The following is a 20,793-nucleotide window of genomic DNA, read 5'->3' as shown; positions in this document are numbered from 1 at the left end:
GAATTGTAACCAAGTGTCAATTTGAAACCATTTCAGCAGCCATGGTGATTAATCAACTAAAACTAAAGTCAAATAACAGGGCCCCTTAACACATTATATTCCAAGCTCCAGCCCTAGGTACATAACCAAGTTTTTAGTTTTATGTTGGTCCATTCTAATCTCCGAGGGGAGAATATTCCATAAGATACCATATTTTTCAGACTATAAGACGCACCATGATTTTGAAGAAGTAATTTTTTAAAAAAGGTTTTGCACTCTGCATGTCTCCCAAACCCTCTACACACCTCATTTTTTGCAAAAAGAAAAAAGAGCATGCAGAGCTTTGGGAGGCTTGTAGAGTGCTCCTGGAGACTGGGGGAGGGCAAAAATGGCCCAGTTTTACTCATTTTTGCCCTCCCAAGCCCCCAGGAGCACTCTTGAAACCTCCTAAAGGCTATGCACGGCCATTTTTGCAAAGAGGGCAGGGTTTCGGGAGGCCAAAAATGCTGTATTCAGTGTATAAGACGCCCCCAGATTTTCACCCTCTTTTCTGAGGGAAAAAGGTGTGTCTTATACACCGAAAAATATGGTAGTGGGTTGCAGCAGAGAAAGCCCATCTTCTCACTCCTGTCAGTCAACAATCTTTGGCTGCAGCATGTCCAATTTGTTGGATTAGATTGGACAAGTAGAAACTTTTGGAAAGACCGTCCTTCGGGTAGCCCTCTTCCAGGCTATGCAGGGCTTTAAATGTAACAACCAACACCTTAAATTATACCCAGAAATACACTGGCAGCCAGTGCAACTCATGGAGTAGTGGTGTTACATATGCCATGTAGCCATTTATTACCCGTGTACCTGAATTTTGCACCAGTTGAGGTTTCTGAACACTCTTCAAGGGCGGCACCATGCAGAGCATGTTACTGTAATCTAAGGAGGTAGGTACCTGGGAATGGGTGACGGTGAGCACAGCCTCCCATTCCAGTGGTAGGCACAACTGGCACACGACCTGAAGGTGTGCAAAGGCTCTCTTATTTATTGGACTCAATTTTAACACTTTCTCTGGCTTACAAATAAATAAATCCATTCAGTACATCAAAGACGTACTCTGAAGTAGGAGGTATGATGCAACTGGATCCAAACATATATAGCTAATTTATAGCTACTGGTTTCAAGATATCCCACCATGCACCAGATTAGAGCATTGTAGCACTTCAAGCTAAGTTATTATACAGCGATCTTGCATAGTGATTGTCAAATGGAACACAGCTGATGAAATTGTTTGAAAGTAGCGCACATCCAGAGGAAAGAAAGGGTTGCTTCTCCCAGGTTGGCCAATTGTATGGTTGCTCTCCTAGGAGAATGGATTTTTGTTGTTCAATAAGCCATGTCTGACTTTTCTCAACCCCATGGACCAGGCTCCCGTCCTCCATTGTCTCCCAGAGTTTGCCCAAAGTCCTGTTCATTGTGTTGAAGACACTATCTAACTATCTCATGCTCTTCTGTCCCCCAGGAGAATGGATAGTGGGGATAATTCACCATATCACAGCCCCGGTGATCAAACCAGCATGTACCAGTTTAGTGGAAACCCCAGGAACTACCCATGAAAACGGACTCCTACCTTTCACTTGAAGACACAAGCTTGCAATCTGCAATATGTGTTGACCATGACATGACACTGTGCAAGACTCAGCATGCCTTTTTGAAAATGCAAATCCAACCTTTCCTCAAGACATTATTGATAAACTGAATCCCTTTCCTCCCCCCCTCCGTCACCCCTGCCCCGCTCATGTTTAGAGATTTACAGCAAGATCATCCACTGAGTTGAATGGATATTTACTGTATTTTTCGGAGTATAAGATGCACCAAGATTTTGAAGAGGCAATTTAAAAAAAAAAAGTTTTTGTACTCTGCAAAACCTCCCCAAAACAGCTCGTTTTTTGTCAAAAAAAGGGGGGCATGCCTTTTGTCAAAAAAAAGGCCGTTTTTTTGCTTATTTTTGCTCTCCCCAGCTCCTGGGAGCACTCTGGAAGCCTCCTAAAGGCTATGCACAACATTTTGGTGAAGGGGACTGGGTTTCAGGAGGCCACAAATGCTGTAATCGGTGTATAAGACGCACCCAGATTTTCACCCTCTTTTCTGAGGGAAAAAGGTGTGTCTTATACTCTGAAAAATACAGTATTTACGTACTATGTTTATAACTTGCTCCAATCAACCACAATTTGGGGCAGTGAAAATACAACCCAGGCAAAACCATATGCCAAAGTCCCAACAAATGAAACATATAAGAGGCAGCAGGTTGGATACCTGCTGGAATAACACAGATGTAATTTGCTTTCTGAAAATACAAGAGGAAAGGGCTACCTTCACATATGGGATAAGGCGTTGCAAAGAGTAGAGCCCATTGCCGGCACCTGTCATGGGGGAGACACCCAGAGCTGGATGAAAGAGGAGTGGCTATATAAATGTTTCAAATAAAATAACAGGTAATCCTCGATTTGCAACCGCAAAATGGAGCCCCAAATTTATGTTGCTCGGCAAGACATTTCTTAAGCGGATTTTGCCCCATTTTACAACCTTTCTTGCCGCAGTTGTTAAGTGAATCACTGCAGTTGTTAAGTTAGTGACTTGGTTGTTAAATGAATCTGGCTTCTCCACTGACTTTGCTTAGCAGAAGGTCACAAAAGGGAGTCACCTGACTCCAGGACATGCAACGGTCATAAATATGAGTCAGTTGCCAAGCGTCTGAATTTTGATCACATAACCATGGAGATGCTGCAATGGTTGTTAAGAATGAAATATGCTCATAACTCACTTATTTCAGTGCCATTGTAACTTTGGACTATCACTAAATGAACTGTTGTAACTTGACGGCTACCTTTGAATAAATGTGGCCTGCACTTGCCGGTCTGAACAGGCCTCTCTCTAGTTCAGGGGTGTCCAAACTTGGGAACTTTAAGACTTGTGGACTTCAACTTCCAGAATTCCCCAGCCAGCCATGCTGGCTGGGGAATTCTGGGAGTTGAAGTCCACAAGTCTTAAAGTTCCCAAGTTTGGACACCCCTGCTCTAGTTGTTCAAGCCAATCAGGCAGTTTTATCTTGGATAAGTGTTGTTGTCTGATATAATTCCACCACACCATCATGAAGTCTTTGAAATTGACAGCCAATGAGGTTATTGGCCTGGTTCTCCCAAATCCTGGAATTTCTACATCACATCTGAACAATATTACGGGATCATAAATGTACAAGCACACATGTTGTAGAGGCAATTGAGTGTTCAGCCTAAAATGTTGCTTTGTGCGATAAATCAGATTTTTTTTTTAAAAAAAATTACCTCATCATTAATTTTGGTAATCATGAGCATGCTTTAAACAAAAACAAAATTGTGCATGGTAAACTCTACAAGATTAAACAAACCACGTTGCATTTCTAACCCTCTTTGTGTTATTTTGGAGAATTTTGTAAAATGCTAAAATGATAAAGACAACACTCAGAAGTAACCTATAACTTTCACTGCTACCATATAAAAACTCAAGCGTTAAACAGTGAAATAAAATAGTGCTTTATTTAAGCAGACTTAAACAATACGTTTTGGCTTATTTCAGACTATTAAACATATGCCCAATCCCATATTCTCAAAGTATAAAGCCATTCTGTAAACTGATTTCCAAATGTTTAAGGACTGGCTAATTTTAAGAACGTGCTTAAATTCTTAAACTTGCTTGCTTCTTCTTTTCCCTCCTGCGTCTTGTTTTTTGTATTATTGTCCACAGAATAATAACCAGATTAGCGGACTGAAGCTGAAATTCAAATTTAATTACAAATATTTTTCTTATTTAAAGAATTATGGCTCTGCTAACATTGATTGTACAAGAGAATGACTATAATACATTTCAACACAATCACTCCACCCCCATGTACACGGTTTTTCGGTTGCTTTCACAGTCAAATATTGGAGATATCAGTTATACTAAAATAGACAAATCAACTGATAAGAGACTGATATTTTCTGGATTTTATCGTGAGGCAGAAGATCAGACAGCCACATTTATTTTATTCATTTGAATAAAAGGCAAATTTTTCCCTCAAAGGTTAAAAAGGTGGTAGACAGTGGTGACATCTCTTGAGTTGCTGAAAATTAAGTCATGGAAGCAGACAAGTTCTGCCTAAACTGCTACTGTGTAGAAAGCATTTTCTTGTTGGATAAATATGGTAAGCTATACTGTCCCATAATGCAAAAGTATGCATAAACATAACAAATAAATTAACTGCCTTATTAATTGCTTGCACATTCTGTCTTGAGACTATTCCCACAGTGCTTCTAATAATTTGCTAGTTAAGCGCTTCTAAAAACATATTAGTAAATTTTTCCAGAGTTGATTCCGAGTACAATTGCAGAGTACAAAAAAAAGGAAAGGATCTTGTAGATCTTACAAATTAAAAGACTAGCAGATTCATTGTAGCTTCACATTTTTATAAAGTCGAATCTACTGCAGCAATATTGGTATTCTACAACGATGGATCACTATCTCATAACTATTTGGAGGCTCCTTACAGAAAGAAAACAAGATCTAAGTAAATGATGAAAGGAAGCAAGAAAACATCCTAAACAAAAAGTAATTTTAGTTATTTTTTAGGAAGCAACTACTCTGTTGCTGTAACTGAAGAATCAAACTTGAGGAGTCTGAATGCCTTTTGAAAGTCAGAATTTTCTACTCAAATTTACAAATCTACAAAATTTAGTGAACAGTACTTCATATGGAATAGGACACCTGTACTTTAGCAATGCTCAGAGTTTCAGTAAGTGGGAGATAATCACAAAAGACTAAAGAATAATTATGTAGTATGCTTTGGACTCAATTATTGTATCACGCTTGTCTAAAACACTGAAATAAGCAAGTTTTTTTTAAGCCAGTAAAAAAAAAGAATATAGGACACGAAGCTCTTTTGAAATTGTGCCCCTTTTTATTTTAATGAAACCAGATTGCAACCAAAGTCCACAATCATGAATGTTACTTTAGGTATGGCCAAAGATTTTCGTATAGCTAACGAATATCTGCTTTCACCCCTATGAAGATCCTCCATATGATATTGCGAACAATTTTTGCTATGTAGCATAACAGTTGCTATTCAAGAAATACTGGTCTTAAAACCCTGCTGGGCAGAATGAGCCAGTCTGTCTGTTCTTAGTTTGTGGTTGTGTTCTGTTTCTAGGAAATCAATACCTGAAGACAAAGATGAAAATGAAAAGTTTCAAAACTAACAGAGGAATTTTTTTTTTGCAACAAACCATTTGATGCAAAGTTACTTAAGGTTTTCTTTTTTAAAGTATTCAAAGTGCATTTTGCATGTGCAACATGGGCTTTGGGCTTTTCAATTATCAGACGGAGCCTAAGATCCCACTTATGGGAATTAGTTCTGCTGAAGTGTATTTTGCTGTCACAAAACCAACCTTGTGCATTCATTCTGATGTCTAGTAGGTTTCAATGAGACTTAATGAATGAAGTGCATTTTGCATGTGCAACATGGGCTTTGGGCTTTTCAATTATCAGACGGAGCCTAAGATCCCACTTATGGGAATTAGTTCTGCTGAAGTGTATTTTGCTGTCACAAAACCAACCTTGTGCATTCATTCTGATGTCTAGTAGGTTTCAATGAGACTTAATGAATGCCAATTACTTCTCAGAATAAAAGTCCAAGAGGAACAGCAACTGAACTGCATAAAGCTACTCCAGCTCAGGTTCAAGAGAAAATATTTCGTGGTACTTTGAAAGGGGATTAATTAGCGTAGAGAAATATATTTCCTGTTTTTTTTTCAGCAACCTGCTCTCAACCTACGTGATGAGTGAAGAAATCCCCACAGATTTTTAATATACTCCTTAGAAGATGTCTCATTGATCAGTGAAAGAAGAATAAACTATCTTACCTCGTCCTAGCCGAGATTCCTTGGAAAAAAGCCTATGGAAGTTGCAGAGATTGATATTGGGAAGGTCCTTAAGACTGTGGTAGGTAAAAGCCAAACTCCATTCCTCCATAAGGCCATTTACCTGTTGCTAATTGAAACATAATTATATCAGGAAGAAGTGGTGTATTCAGAAGTGCTCCTTGTTCTTTCTTACCAAAAGGATATTGGGCATAAAAAGAAGGGTTAAAATATTTCTGTCCACCCTACTTGAGTTTGCAAATCTTTTTTCTTCCCTTAGTCCGGCCCGATTCTTGAGACTGCCTGAACAAGTTTTCTTGGCAAGGTTTTCAGCAGACTTTTGCCACTGCCTCCTTTCTAGGTTTAAGAGAAAGGGACTGGCCCAAGGTCACCCAACTGATTTTGTGCACAAGGGACACCTAAATTCAGTCTCCCCGTTTCTATTCTGATGCTTTAACCACTATGTCAAACTGGCTCTCACAAGAAAAGTCTAGAAGTACTTATAAAAACTTACTATGTGAGAAAACACTGACTAAGTTCAGCTTCTTTATCTAGGCCTCCAAGATACACATACACATACAATAAATTCCAGGCTCTGTTCACATTTTACAAGTGACACAAATGTAATAAGCAAACGAGCAGAAGCCAGGAATGTCCAGATTCCAGAGAAATCCTTCAGGCTACCATTTAGGAGCAGATTCACAACTGCCTTCACCATAAGTTCACTAGCCTCCATTCACACAGGCAATCTCCTCAGGCTAACGTAGAACTCATGAACCATTAGCAATAAGACAATAAATGGGAAAGGGAGCAGCGGTAGTTGAGGTGTGTAAGGCAATACTGGAAATCTGGAAAGAGCCAAAGGCTGAAGTTAATTGCTTTTGCTTTGTAGCTGCAATTAACACAATTTGCATCTGATTTAATACAGCAAACAGCAAATGCTAGGCTGGGAGACATGGATGGCATTTGTGCTGCAACATCTTTTTGCTATAGTTTATCCTAAAGGGAAGGGCATTACTCCAGTTTTTCAGGACTCTTAATAAGCAAATTACGTGAACCCCTAGAAGCATGACATCTGTTCTTTAAAAGCTGAAAGATCTGAGAAGCAGAATGAATTTATTCAAACAAAATAACGGTGAAGAGTCCTAATCCGATCCCGCATTCAACCTGCTTTCTGAAATTCCTATGCTATGGACTTTTTAGAAAAACTTTAGAAACTACAAAAGTTTCTTCCATTATTATTTTTTTGCATGTAGATTTGTTATAAAGGAAAACTCACACTCGATGAAACATATTTGTATGCTTTCTAAAATTGTAATTACTGAAATATCCCGCCCCCCTTTTAGTAAATTGCACAGATTAAATGTATTCTCTCTCCATCAGGCACAATAGATAAATAACAGGTTAAAGGCACATTCATTATCTTTTTCATCACAAACTTATACTGCTTTCCAATATCTCACCCTGATTTGTAGTGATACTCAGATCCATAAACAATTTAATAATTAGAGAAAGGAACAGAGCAGTTGAGAGTGGTTTTTCCTCCAATTCTTTTCTAACAATCTCATTTGATTTCATTAAACACCCTCAAAACCAAAGGCTTGGGAAGACATCTTCCTTTCTGTGGCTCCTACCTATATTACTGACTCCAGATTCCCCCCCCCCTCGCAACTCCTGCAGAGGAAAAGCAGGTACAATATTAGGGATGTCAGCACCTTACAAATAACAAACTCGTTTTCCATCCTAGCAATAAAGTTTTATTAAAATTGTTCATTAATGCTTCATATGTAGCAAGAATGCATAGATCCCAAAATATACATACGTCTTTTTTCCTTATAGAAATAGATCATTCTTTATCATAAAAAAACCCCAGTAGGAACATCTTTAACAGATTACTCAATCCATGACTGACAGTTACATGAGGTTGCATCATGTATAAGCTGGTGTTCCCAGCCATGTTTAAAAGATTGCATCATTCTGAACTCTCTTCTCTCCTTTACGTTATAGATATTTGTTCAATTTAAATAACACTAAGCACTCAAACTCCCCACCCGCCCCCCGCCCCCCCAAAAAACCCTTTGCAAAGACAATCATATTGGATATTAAATGGCTTCTTATGCTGAGTTTGGTATCGGCTTTTTTTTTCTTAGAAAAAAATAATGAAGTTGAAAAACTATGGATTTCTCCATGAAGTCGCGCAGAGATCTATAGAAACCGGCCAAAGAACTCCCCCCGCCAGCCGAAGGAGTCGTACTGCAAGAAGCTTAGGGCGGAAGGTTTCTCCCATCATCAAAGAGCGCGAATTAAAGGCCAAAAATATAATATATATATAATTTATATTTATGCAAAGCCCCCTCGGGACTTTCTCTTCCCCCCTCCGACCCGTGCTAGTCCTGAAAAGACGGGCAGATGCACCCACCCCCTTCACACACATACACACACATACGCACCGCTTCATTCCTTCCCGGAAGCCTCCCCCCCCAACCCTCCGCCTGCCCAAACCACAGCGTTGTTTCCAGCGGCGTCCAGCTGTTGAGGGGGGGGAGGTCAACGGGGAGGGAGAAAGGCTAGCAATGTCCGGAGGAGGCCAAAAGCGGCTCGGGCAGCTGTTTGAACAAGTTCCTGAGGGTGCTGAGTTCCCGGGACAGCTGCTCGACTTTCTTTTGGAGCCTCTCGTTCTCGGCCGTCAGTTCCAAGACTTTGTGCTGCGTCTCCAGGTTGCGCATCTTGGCTTTGTCGCGGCTCTTGCGCACGGCGATGTTGTTCCTCTCGCGGCGGATCTTGTACTCCTCGCTGTGCTTGTCCACCGACTTCTTGGACTTGTTCTTGCCGCCGCCGCCGCCGGGGCCTGCCGGGTAAACGCCGCCGCCGCCGCCACTTCCTCCTCCTCCGACCGAGGCGGATTTCGAGGAATCGGACGGGTTCGGGGTGCCGGGCGGGCTGGAAGACGAAGAGGTGGAGAGGTTCCCGCTGCTCCCGCTCGGCACGGACTGGTAGCCCAAATAGGAGCGGACTGTGCTGCCGTAAGGCGAGGACATTCCCCCCAGGCCGGGCCCTGCTCCTCCGCCGCCGCCTTCTTCCTTGCGGCCCCCTTTGCAAGAATCCAAGTGCTCGAAGACCGGCTCCACTTTGGTCTCCACCATCTGCGGCGGGAAGCAACCCAGAAGCGGCCCGGCTTTATGGTTCTGTCCGACCGGCGGGTGGTGGCCGTGCCTGCTCAGGCTGATGTAAGCGTAGTCGGGGTGCTTCTTCCCGCCGCCTTTATAGTCCTGCTCGGAGAAGAGATCGGAGAGGAAATCTTGGCCGCTGCTCCCGCCGCCGCCGCTGCTGCAAACAGGCTCAAAGTTGCCCCCTGCTGCCGTGGAAGGAGGCGGCGGCTGCTGCTGTGGCTGCTGCTGCTGCTGCTGCGATGCTAAAGGATCCAGGTAAGGGCTGAAGTCGATGGCTCTCTCGTGATCCCCCACGGTGAGCTCGGTCATGGAGCGGGCCCCCGCCGCCCGCGGGTGCAGCTTGTTCAGGGCAGCCAGACAGTCCGCCTCGTAATAGAAATTGGCCACTTCCATGGATTTAAAGGCCGCGGGCTGGAGGGGGTGGCATGCCTGATCCCAGGCTACCAGGCGTTGCATGAAAGCAAGAGGAGGGGAGCGGGGGGCGCGAAGGGGAACCTCGGCCACCGGAGACGACCCCCCTCCGATGCCTCCAGAGCGAGAGGGCGGGGACCTTGCAAGCGCCCGACCGAGGAGACGCCGGCAAGTTCCTCTTTGCTTTCCTTTGCCCGGCTTCTGAAACTCCCGTCCGAAATCGGGGGAAGGGGCTTCCGAGCCCCCTTCTTCACACACACGCACAAATAAAAATCGCGAAGAGTTGCTTCAGACGCTGCCGCTGCCGGTCGAGCGCTCTTGCCTCGGCTGGTTCCTCCGGACCATTTGGCGGTAGGTGCCGAATCTTCTCTTCCTTAAAGTCTCTTTGACTTGGGAAAGTTCCTTGGCGCTCAGTTATTTATAGGGGCGGAGCAGCGCAAGCGGAGCGAGCGAGCGAGAAAGAGGTCATTCGCCTGCCTGCCTGCCTGCCTGCCTGCTTGCTGTGCGCTCCGGCGCTCGGAGAGGGCTCGCTTGCTGCTCCAGCCTCCAAGTAAGCGGAGCGTCTGTGCCTCCCGGAGCTTTGGCCATTCATAACAAGGCGACACGGCATGATTCGAGGAGGAGGAGGAGGAGGAGGAGAGGAGGTGGGAGCAGGGCTGGTTGGCTCGCCACGAGGGGAGGGGCGTCTTTGCAGCCGGGGCAAAGTTGGGTGTGCGTGCGATCTTTCTCCTTCGCTCCAGCTGGGTTTTCCCAAACCCAGAATGGGCGATCCGGGCTCGGACGGAAGGCTCGCGCGCTCCACATTCCCAAGTTTCTTTGGCACCTCCGGCTTGGGAAGATTAAGAACTTTTTTTCCCCCTCAAGCCAAATGAATGGGCTTATTTGCGCTCCTGTTTAAGGAGACGGGCGCTTTTGCGCTCCTGTTTAAGGAGACGGGCGCTTTTCGCGCCCCCTTGTCCCAAGCGCACCGAAGGAGCCTTGGATAGGATTGCCTTATTCTAAAATACCTTTACAGCGCAAGGAAGTCTCGTGGAGCGCATCAGCCGTGCTGCGGCTCCGTCCACAAAAGTAGATCTCCCGGCGATCGTTTCTGCGTGGAGAGAAGTTTTCAACGAGAGTGAGTGTGCCAGGCTTAAAGAAGGGTGGACAGATATCCCACTCAAACCCAAGATCTGTGTGTTGCCTGACATGGTTGCCCATGATTAACATCGTGCGTGACATAATAACCCAATGTTCTTGACACCTTGAACCATAAATTATGTGGGCAGAGGTTTTGTACAATATCTTAGGACTTAGGCTAACATTTCGTTGGGTCATTTTAGGATACAGGGGTGCCATGTGAATATATAGATTTTGGACTAATGACGGTTATGCCTCTGATAAAACAGATCCCCAAAGAAGCCAGCATAAGATTGTGCTGCTAGTGATGGTTAGTGCAGAAACAAGAAATCTATTTTGTGTCAAATGGGGATGTAGCAAATGGGGAAGAGCCACTGCAAAAAAGAAAGAAAAAGAAAAAAAAAAAGGAATATATAGAGAGAGGAAGGAAGGATCTTCAGATTAACTACTTTTGCCCTCTAGAACCCTGAATTAACATGCTCCCCAACCAATCACCCCCACTCCTGGGCACAGCCCTTTGCCTTCTGCTATGAAAAAGAGGCAGGATGAGTACATGCCTACCTATAGATGTTATAGAATTTATCAGTGTGTCACTCCTTCAGCAAACAGCATCAGGATGGCTGGGACATCCATTTCTTCTTAGGACCCAGAGATCAGAAGATGACAGGAAACCCTGTGCCCTTTCAAAAGGAGGTTCTCCTTTGCTGATTTATATATAAATAAGCATATATATTTATTCCTGGCACTTTTCTGGCATGGAAAGCAGGACAGTATTTGATTCTCCGCGCAAGGATTTGCACGATAGCCCCTAACAATTGTTATTAAAAAGCAGAAACATTCATGAGCCACAGTTCACTTCGGTAGATGCACCGCTGCTGTGTATGAAGTTCCCTGGAGTGTGTGCCTTTTGCTAACATTTCTTAGTTTGAAAAGAAACTTGGGTTACCCCAGCCTAGACTAACAGAGCTCTTCTCCTGCAGTGATTCCCGTAGGAAATCCAAAGTGCCCCATGGAGGTAAAGCAGAGTTTTCTCTCTTCCTCGTGAGCATCGGGGTGGGGGGAAGTGACTGGTCTTCTCTCCAAGATCACCCCACTTCCTTTCCCCGCATGTATCTTTTGCAGCTGTGAGTGTCTTGTCAATTGGGCTGGCGTGAAAACTGTGCGCTTTAAATGGCGTCCTTGGGGTGGCCCTGACATTCCTTGGCAAGTTTGAGCTCTCATTGTCTTCTGAAGGACCCCAGCAAGCTTGGACGTCATGAGGTTTTTGGACTCTGCTTAGGTAAAAGATGCCCACCTTGGAAGCCAAATGTATGGATTCCCCTCACCGAGTCCCGTATTTACCTACATACAGTCATGACTCAGTCCCAGAATAAAGGACAAAAAAACCGAAGCAATCGGAGCCAAACATATAATTAAAGAAAGCAGGAGTGCCTTTTGCCTTAGCAAGGACAATCTAGCTCTGGGGAGCAAAATGGTATTGCATCTCAGAATAATATGAAGCAATCCTGCGGTGTGAGAACATCAACGTTAAGCCAGAGGAACAGGTATTGCATTATGCGATCCAGCCGTCAGCTCTTGATGAAGGCCCAAACCTCAGAGATTTTAAAAAAGAGGAAGGATTAGAAAACGGGGTATATAGCCCTGCATTCCTTTTGCTCTCTCTTCAAATTGATCTTACTGGTTGGAATACTTTTTTTTACAACAGGAACGTAGGCTTTACTTACAGAGCATGAAATGGTCTTAAATTCATGGTTCTAGCTCTCCTTGTGATAGGTTAAAAATAAAATAAAAGCATTAGATATTGTATTTTTAAAAGATGAGGAATGGGTGATCCAAATCAGGCTTAAATTTTAATACGTTTTGTTCTTTATAGAATTCATTCTCACTTCATAGCAACATTAATTCTATTGAACTCACAGTCTCCTGCTTTCTAGCCTGGTGCCTTAACTATTCGGCCAAATCGGCTTGTTTTGCATTATTGTGGAGAATAATAAAATTTTGTTAATCAAGTCCTGCCTTAGTCATGAAAGTCACTGGATGGCCTCCTGGTTGGTCACATGCTCTCAGCCCAATCCACCTCCACAGGATTATTGTGTGGGGAAAGTAGGAGGAAGGTGTGTTGTATATGTTCGCTGCCTTATTTGCAAAAAATATAATAAAGGCGGTCTCTAAATAAATAAATACAAGAGCTACAGAGACCTTAAGAGCAGCAGTTCCAGTGGTGTGTGTGTGTGTGTGTGTGTGTGGGTAAAAGGTAAAGGTTTTCGCACATATGTCCTAGTCATTTCCGGATCTAGGGGCAGTACTCATCTCCTTTTCAAAGCTGAAGAGCCAGCGCTGTCCGAAGATGTCTCCGTGGTCATCTGGCCGGCATGACTAAATGCCGAAGGCGCATGGAACGCTGTTATTGTCCCACCAAAGGTGGCTCCTATTTTTCTACTTGCAATTTTACTTACGTAGTGTGTACACATTTTTGTGTGTGTAGGTGCAGATATTTCTTTACGGGGAATGAGTGAAATTGACAAAGCTTTTTCCAAATTTTTTAATGCTGAAATTGATGAGACTTTTTTCCAGCCTTCCAGTTTCACAAGAAAAAAGGAACAAAATTGCCATTGGGTAGATGCTGAGTATGATGCAAAAAGCAGAGAAGCGGAGGGGGGAGGGGGAAACCACATTGTGTCTGTTATTTTAGTGGTTAATGCAGCCTTCCTTATCCAAGTGACCTCCAAAGGTAAGACTACAACTCCCAACATTCCTAGATAATATGATCAATGATGCCATTGACTAAGCATTCCAGGATTTGTGGCCTTCCCTGCCCCCCTCCTGCCATACCCAGAGCTTGAAGAAGGCTGGGATAAAAGATGAAACAAGCTATTTTGAATAAATACAATCCTATCAAACATTTCAAGAGGAACACATTTCTTCACAAAGGCCATTCAAACAGAGAACACTTGGGGGGGGGGGGAAATGTAATTATTAGTTTTCCTTTTCTTTCTCTTGTGCATATATACACTTGTAGGTTAAAAGTTGTTTTAAAATTAGGGTTGCTCAATTTTAGCAACGTCAAACATGCGTGGACTTCAACTCCCAGAATTCCCCAGCCAGCTTAACTTGGCTGGTGAATTCTGGAAGTTGAAGTCTAACATATCTTGAAACTGCCAAGATTGAGAAACAATGTTCTAGATGGTAAATTGTGAAACTATACTAAAGAGCAGGATTTCCATTATTCTTGCTACATACCTACTATCTCCCTTCATCCCCCCCCCCCCAAAAAAAGCTCCTCCTTCCATCATTACACTATTGAAGCTTGGTGGCAGTGGCTTTTATTCAATCCTCAGCTCTTTTGCTGGAGAAATTATTCTCCAAATTCAATGAATGAAGAATCTGTTTCACACCTCAGGAGCTAGTGGCCCATGTTCCCCAGCAGTGGCAGGTTGCAAATATTTTTACTATAGGTTCGGGGGTGCATCGGGCAGGTATCCGTGGCCTCCCACCGCCATTAATACTGGTTCAGCCAAACCGGGAGCAACCCACCACTGCTCTCTAGGAGAATCAGACAAAACTCTCTTTTCCTGTAGATGCTGATGACTTTATCCTCCGGTTAAAGGGGCTTGTTCCCATGGCATTTCCTTTCTCACAAAATACAGATGAGTAGAGTCACAGGAACTGGAGTCTCCCAGATGAAGTAGAAGGAAACCCAACTACCAGTAAAATTTCCCTTGGAGTGAAATGTAGTTTTCTTACGTTATAATGACTCTTTATGACTGCGCACACTTCTTCCTTTTAGCTGGCGCAAAGAGCTGCCCTCCCTCCCAAACGTTGGGTTTGGAGATTGGGTAACGAGCAGACTTTTTCCGGTCCTCTTGGAGTGCCAACTAATTTTCATCAGGGGCATCTAGTTTCAGACTTCCCCTTTCTGCCAGCTTCCCTAATCTTCTGTCTTGTCTGGCACCCTCTCTGCCCCCTTTCTTCCTCTGAACTATTTGTTGAGATCCCTGGAACCAGAGGTGGCATTCAGCCAGTTTTCTCCGGTTCGGGTGAACCGGTAGCAGTGGCTGTGGGAGGCTCCGGCCACCCATCCCGACGTAATGCTCGAGCACTGAACATGCGCAGAAGGTGCACGCTCACATTTGCGAACCAGTAGGGAAGGTAAGTGAATTCCACCGCTGCTTGGAACTTACGGGTAGCAACACCAGGAAATGTTGGCAGGTATAGTCATCAAAGCTTGAATCCCACTCGATCCAATCTTGGAAAGCGGGAGGTAATGACACCACCCAACAGTTGCTTGCGATTCCAATCTTTTTCTGCCGCCTCTTGCAGTCCAGGCAACTCAAATGGTTGAGTTGACTTGAGTACTTGAACATCATCGGCATTGACAAAATCACTGTCAGTCAATTGCAAAAGGCAGCTTTACCTGAAACTGCTTACATCTACAGTACTTTTTAACACCATCAAACACCATCGGCCAATCCCAGGTTCTTGGGGAAGGATTCAGTGGGTGGATTAAAGAGCCAAATCAGTCCAAACATTTGCTAATTGCATTGATCCATAATCATTTATTACATTTATATGCTGTCCAACTCTCCACTCCAATGACTCAGAAAGAATGTTCTTCTCTTTGTAGCATGTTGTGTAAATGAACCTCTATGACAGTGATGGCAAACCTTTTCGGCACTGAGTGCTGAAAAGTTTGCACGGAAACATTGCACAGGCTCGTTGAAGCTGCATTTGGAAAAGCCAAATTTCCAGGTTCTAGCACGTATGCCTGCCCGACAATCAGCTGGCCAGTGCACATGCGCAGGCCGTTTTTTGGCACTGCCACATGCATGAAGGGATCACGCTCTGGAAAAGCCAAACATCCGGATTCTGGTGTGCATGCACACCCGACTATCAGCTGGCCAGCTTGCATGTGCACACCTGTTTTCAGCACTGCTGCATGTATGAAAGACAGCTAATCATCACCATAAATCTGGAAAACAAACAGGCAAGACCATACATGCCAGGCGACATGGCTTCATGTGCCACTTTGGGCACGTGTGCCATAGCTTCACCATCACGGCTCTATGAAGTAACTGAACTAGCATGGGGCTATCATACCATATCTCCTTGCAGCCTTAAGAGGGCAGCACGGGGTTTTTCAAGAAATGAGAGGCTTTTTTTGTATCTCTTTGCTGCCATCTAGTGGTTGTGTGGGTGTTCTTTTTGTTTATATAAAATTATATAGCAAAAGACGTTTTGAAATGTCATTAATCATTCATGCAGCACCCCAAGCCATAGTTGTAACAATGATTTATTAAATAAGCCTCCCTAAGTCACATAGTAGACTAACTAATAAACCGTAGTTTGCAAATCAGAATTACTAGGTTGCCCAAGTGAGATGGAACTTGCACCCGCTGGCCTTGAACAAATCATTATCTTGCAGAGTTGCCCTGGAGGGGAAATTGGAGATACAAATTTTATGAACCCTACCGTGAGGTCTCCTACCATGAGTAAGAATAAACAGCTTCCAATCCCATTACAGTTTACCATATAGTATGCATCCTGGATAGATCTGACTGTACATTCCTATCTTTCAGTGGGTCATTACACTTTCATGCCCAACGATTTCTGCCAACATTGCCATATCCAGGGACTGGGAAGCGTGCATCGGATGTACCCAGCAGTGGAAGCCTTCTAAAAGAAAGCCTGCCCTATTTGTCCAGTATTTCTTAACCTTGCCAACTTTAAGAAGTGTGGACATGCTGGCTGGGGGATTCTGGGAATTGAGGTCCACACATCTTAAAGTTGCTGAGAAAGACTGCGGCAGCCACTTCTTATTGCAGTCAGATCAGAGATGGGATTCAGCCGGTTCGGGCGAACTGGTAGCTCCGACCATCAGCTGTGGAGTGAACCGGTTTGCTCCAACCATCAGGTGCCCCCCCCCCTCACGCTTTACTTACCTATATCGTTTCAGCTGATTCACGCAGAAGAGCAGATTGCTGTGCCTCGGCTGTGTTACGTGGAAGTAACGTGGAAGGCAAGTTTTGTTAAAAGTGTGCAAGCATGCAGAGCGCACACAGGTGCGTGCAGCCCACGATCACTGACCCGGTTGTTAAACCGGCAGGATCCCGCCACTCACTCAGATGCTTAAGTAAGTCCATATTTTTCAGCCAGGTTTTTAATACTTAGGGCTCTGATTTGCTGGGACCATGTAGCCAGCTAAATTCAGGTGAACTAAGCCTGGTTGTCTTGCTCATACAAATGCTGTATGCAAACAAACCATTTTTATGCCTCGGTGGAGGAGCACAGAATTTGCCTTGGATCAGGGGCTATACTCCAAAAGTGGAACAAGCAGGGAGAAATAAGTAAAATGGGTATCTTAAGCAGCTGCATCACTTTAAGATATCCAGTTTATCCTTAAGCTTCCCCAATGCAAACAAACAAAATGCAATTATTGGCCTTTCAATAATGGCTCACAGCTATATTTTTACAACCTGGATGAAGGCAGTTTAGCACATGCATCTTTGGGAGAGGCCAAAAAAGGATGGCAAGGGAGTGATCAGATAACCAGAGGCACATGGCGGCAACATCATCAAACTGATGTTGGGACTTCCATTGTTGTGTCAGATGTTGGAACAAAAATGCACAATAACGTTTGAATGACAATATCACTATGCGCATTGTCATCGTGGCATCATTGTGTTTTATGGCAGATGCCTTTGGGGCTTAGTTCATACAGCGCCCTATGAGAACAGTTAAGTCCCCAAAATTCATGGCGCTACAACCAGGGGGGGCTTCAAAAGTTTCAGGAATGGGTTCTCTGCCCGGTTGCTGGGTGGGTGTGGCCATGGTGGGTGTGGCCTAGTCGGCTTCCTGCACCATGGGGGAGGGCGCTTTTGCCTTCCCCAGGCTCTGGAGGCTTTCCTTGAGTCTCTGGGAGGGGGAAAACTGCTTCCCCTGGGCTCCAGAGGCCTTCCGGGTGGCTCATTTTTCCCCTCCCAGAGTCTCCGGGTGGGCCCTGCACTTCTCTCGCATCCAAAATGGGCTATGTAGAGACTCCGGGGAGGGGAGGGGAAGGGCAGGGTGGGAGGAGCAGGCTAGGCAAGGCCAGCCAGGGGTGGGATTTAGAAGTTCTGTGAACCGACCATAACATTAACTACAGGTTACCCCAAACCCAGGCGAACCCATAGCAGCCCACCCCTGACTACAACCTACTTAACCCTCTTTTAGCCTAGTCTGTCTTGCTATGCAACCTAAGCAATTTACCGTATTTTTCGGACTATAAGACGCACCGTGATTTTGAAGAGGTAATTTTTTTAAAAAAAAGGTTTTGCACTGCAGGCCACCCAAACCCTCTGCAAGCCTCATTTTTTGCAAAAAAAAGGGGGGGAGGGGGCATGCAGAGCTTTGGGAGGCTTGTAGAGTGGTCCTGGGGACGGGGGGGGCAAAAACGGCTGGGTTTTTTTGCTCTTTTTTGCCCTCCCCAGCCCCCAGGAGCACTTTGCAAGCCTCCCAAACCCTCTGCATGTCCATGTATGCAAAGAGGGCAGGGTTTTGGTAGGCCAAAAAATCCTGTGTTCAATGTATAAGACGCACCCTAAAGTCGAGATCTCTTCCACATAAGAAGGTTTAAGCATTGGAGGTCCTTCCAGGTAGAACCTTGGCATTGTCCCACAGTGTCCTCATTCTCTATGCTCTCTTGCTGGTGTCTTCGTTGAGTAACTAAACCAATGTTTCGTCCCTTTCTACTCCAAATTCACAGAATAACAGAGTTGGAAGGGACCAAGGGGGGCTGCTGGGGGTTTGCAGGGGTTCAGGAGAACCTCTAGCTAATATTCTGTGCAGTTCGGAGAACCCCCAAATCCCACTCCTGGCTGGCCCCACCCACCCACCCCTCGCCCCTCCCAGGAGTCCCCACTCAGCCTGTTTTGGATCCAGGTAAGTGCAGAGCATGCATGGAGGCTCGGGGAGTGTGAAAAATTGGTCTACTGGAAGTTTGGGAGGCTGGGGAGGAAATTTTTGCCCTCCTAGGAAAGCCACCGGAGCCCAGGGAGGGCAAAAACATCCCCCTCCATGGTGCAGGAGGCTGACTAGACCATTCCCATCATGGCCATGTCCCACCCAGCAACCGGGCAGAGAGCCCCTTGCTAAACCTTTTGAAGCCCACCCCTGGAAGGGACATAATCCAACTCCTTGTAGAATGGTATAGAAAACCGTATATCATTCCAGGCAAATAGCTGTCCGGTCTCTTCTTAAAAACCTCCGGTGTTGGAGTATCCACAACTTCTGGAGGCAAGTCGTTCCACTGGTTAATTGTTCTAACTCTTTGGAAATTTCTCCTTAGTTCTATCTCAAATCTCTCCTTGATTGCAGAACATTGCAGGTTGCAGGAACTAGGTATGTCTAGCTTAAGAGAAAGAAGGACTAGGGGAGACATGATAGCAGTGTTCCAATATCTCAGGGGTTGCCACAAAGAAGAGGGAGTCAAACTATTCTCCAAGGCACCTGAGGACAGAACAAGAAGCAATGGGTGGAAACTAATCAAGGAGAGAAGCAACTTAGAACTGAGGAGAAATTTCCTGACAGAACAATTAATCAGTGGAACAGCTTGCCTCCAGAAGTTGTGAATGCCCCAACACTGGAAGTCTTTAAGAAGATGTTGGATAGCCATTTGTCTGGAACGGTATAGGGTTTCCTGCCTAGGCAGGGGGTTGGACTAGAAGACCTCCAAGGTCCCTTCCAACTCTACTATTGTATTGTATTGTATTGTATTGTATTGTATTGTATTGTATTGTATTGTATTGTATTGTAACATCTGCTTTAAAATTTGAGGGCTTCCCCTGGATGGTGCTCAGTGGAGGACAACTGTAAACAAGTCCCTTGAACGCCACACTCCAGTTCCTTGGTTTGCCTCCTTCCCTACTGGAGATAAGCAGCCAAAAGGGCCACAGGGGCCCTTGGGGCCCTCCCACTCAGCTTCAGGATATTTCAGCAAATGGTGGTGGTTCCTCATTTCCAGCTTCCCAAACAACGGTGGGGAGGAGGGGAACTTGATGCTGCAGGCAGCCTTTATTTGCACAATTGCATTGCTTGGAGGAGACAGCCTTATGCAGTTTGGCATAGAGTGTCAGGATAATGATTGCAGGCCCTTCAAGGCTGCTTCCAAGGAAAAAGGAAGAATTTGGAGGCGGAGCAGTTAGCAGCGAGGAAATGGCCCAAACTGCAAACTCTTTATCCTCTAACCGTTGCTAAAATAACTCCCATCTATTGTAGAAATCAGACTGTTCCTTCTTTTTCATTTCAAGTGTTAACCTATTCATTTCTGCACATTCTAATATTTTCCCAATCACATTCTCATCCATAGGGAGACAGCCGTAAATGGGGCCTACCCCTCGCTTCTCCTGGTTCAGGGGATGCTGACTTGGGCGATGCGAGGCTGTCCTTCGATGTTCACCTCTGACCAGGCACTCCCAACCTTTGCGACACACACACGTGGGATTGCACAATTTCAACCTTATCTGGCCAACAGTGCTCTTTGCCCTGCAGAGCTCAACAGAGACGTCACCTGGCGGGTGATAGAGGCTGCTCCTGTCTGTTGCCTCTGGGACAGAATGACCAGAATGCCTTCCTCAACTTGTTAAAAGGAAAAAAAATTTCCAGGGCTGCAGGCAGGTCAAAGGAGCAGCTGAATGCAGAACTTTGGGGAGGAAATGGTAGGAAGAACCAGCCTGTTCCACCACCCCTTACCTGCGTAAGCAAGATGGAATTTCCAGCAGCTCTGGGACACGTTGCTTCGTTTTTGAGCATTGAATTCATGATGTGCATATTTGTAGAACAATAAAATCACATTGTCTGTCTGTGTTACCCATCTTTGTCTTGGTGTAATCTGTTGCATGCACATGCAGCTCCCTAGGACTTATTCCCCCAAATAACTTCAGAACTGTGGCCTTATTTTATCACTACAGGTAGTCCTCAACTTATGGCCATTTGCATAAAGACTGTTCAAAGTTATAGGGCTGCTGAAAAAGTGACGTATGAGTCGGTCATCACCCTTTGATGATCCTTGCAGCATCCCTGTGGTCAGGTAATCAAAATTTGGGCACTTGGCAACTGGCATGTATTTATGATGGTTGCAGTGTCCTGGGATCATGTGATCACTATATCCAAATTCCCTAGGGACTTCCGACAAACAAAGTCAATGAGGACAGACAGAT

The 20,793-nt window shown here is 44.8% G+C and overlaps 1 protein-coding gene and 1 long non-coding RNA gene across 2 annotated transcripts; one reads left to right on the top strand and one right to left on the bottom strand.

Annotated features, from left to right (window-relative positions):
* Positions 1-7,634: 7,634 nt before the first annotated feature.
* Positions 7,635-10,070, bottom strand: CEBPB (CCAAT enhancer binding protein beta). The gene has a single exon (XM_081947555.1). The coding sequence runs from the start codon at positions 9,524-9,526 to the stop codon at positions 8,468-8,470; it is 1,059 nt and encodes a 352-aa protein (XP_081803681.1). The 5' UTR covers positions 9,527-10,070; the 3' UTR covers positions 7,635-8,467.
* Positions 10,071-16,761: 6,691 nt separating this feature from the next.
* LOC309389323 lies at positions 16,762-20,447 on the top strand. Its single transcript, XR_014174930.1, has 2 exons — positions 16,762-18,517; positions 19,944-20,447. It is a non-coding gene; the product is annotated as an uncharacterized lncRNA (long non-coding RNA).
* The last annotated feature ends 346 nt before the right edge of the window (positions 20,448-20,793 follow it).

Source organism: Natrix helvetica, assembly GCF_964273705.1.
Source record: "Natrix helvetica genome assembly, chromosome: 3".
NCBI lineage: Eukaryota > Metazoa > Chordata > Lepidosauria > Squamata > Natricidae > Natrix > Natrix helvetica.
The sequence above is the reverse complement of the archived record's forward strand: the minus strand, read 5'-3'. Positions and strand labels throughout refer to the sequence as shown.

Excerpts from the sequence above, each read along its gene's own strand:
- CEBPB (XM_081947555.1), bottom strand. The coding sequence starts at position 9,526 with ATGCAACGCCTGGTAGCCTGGGATCAGGCATGCCACCCCCTCCAGCCC.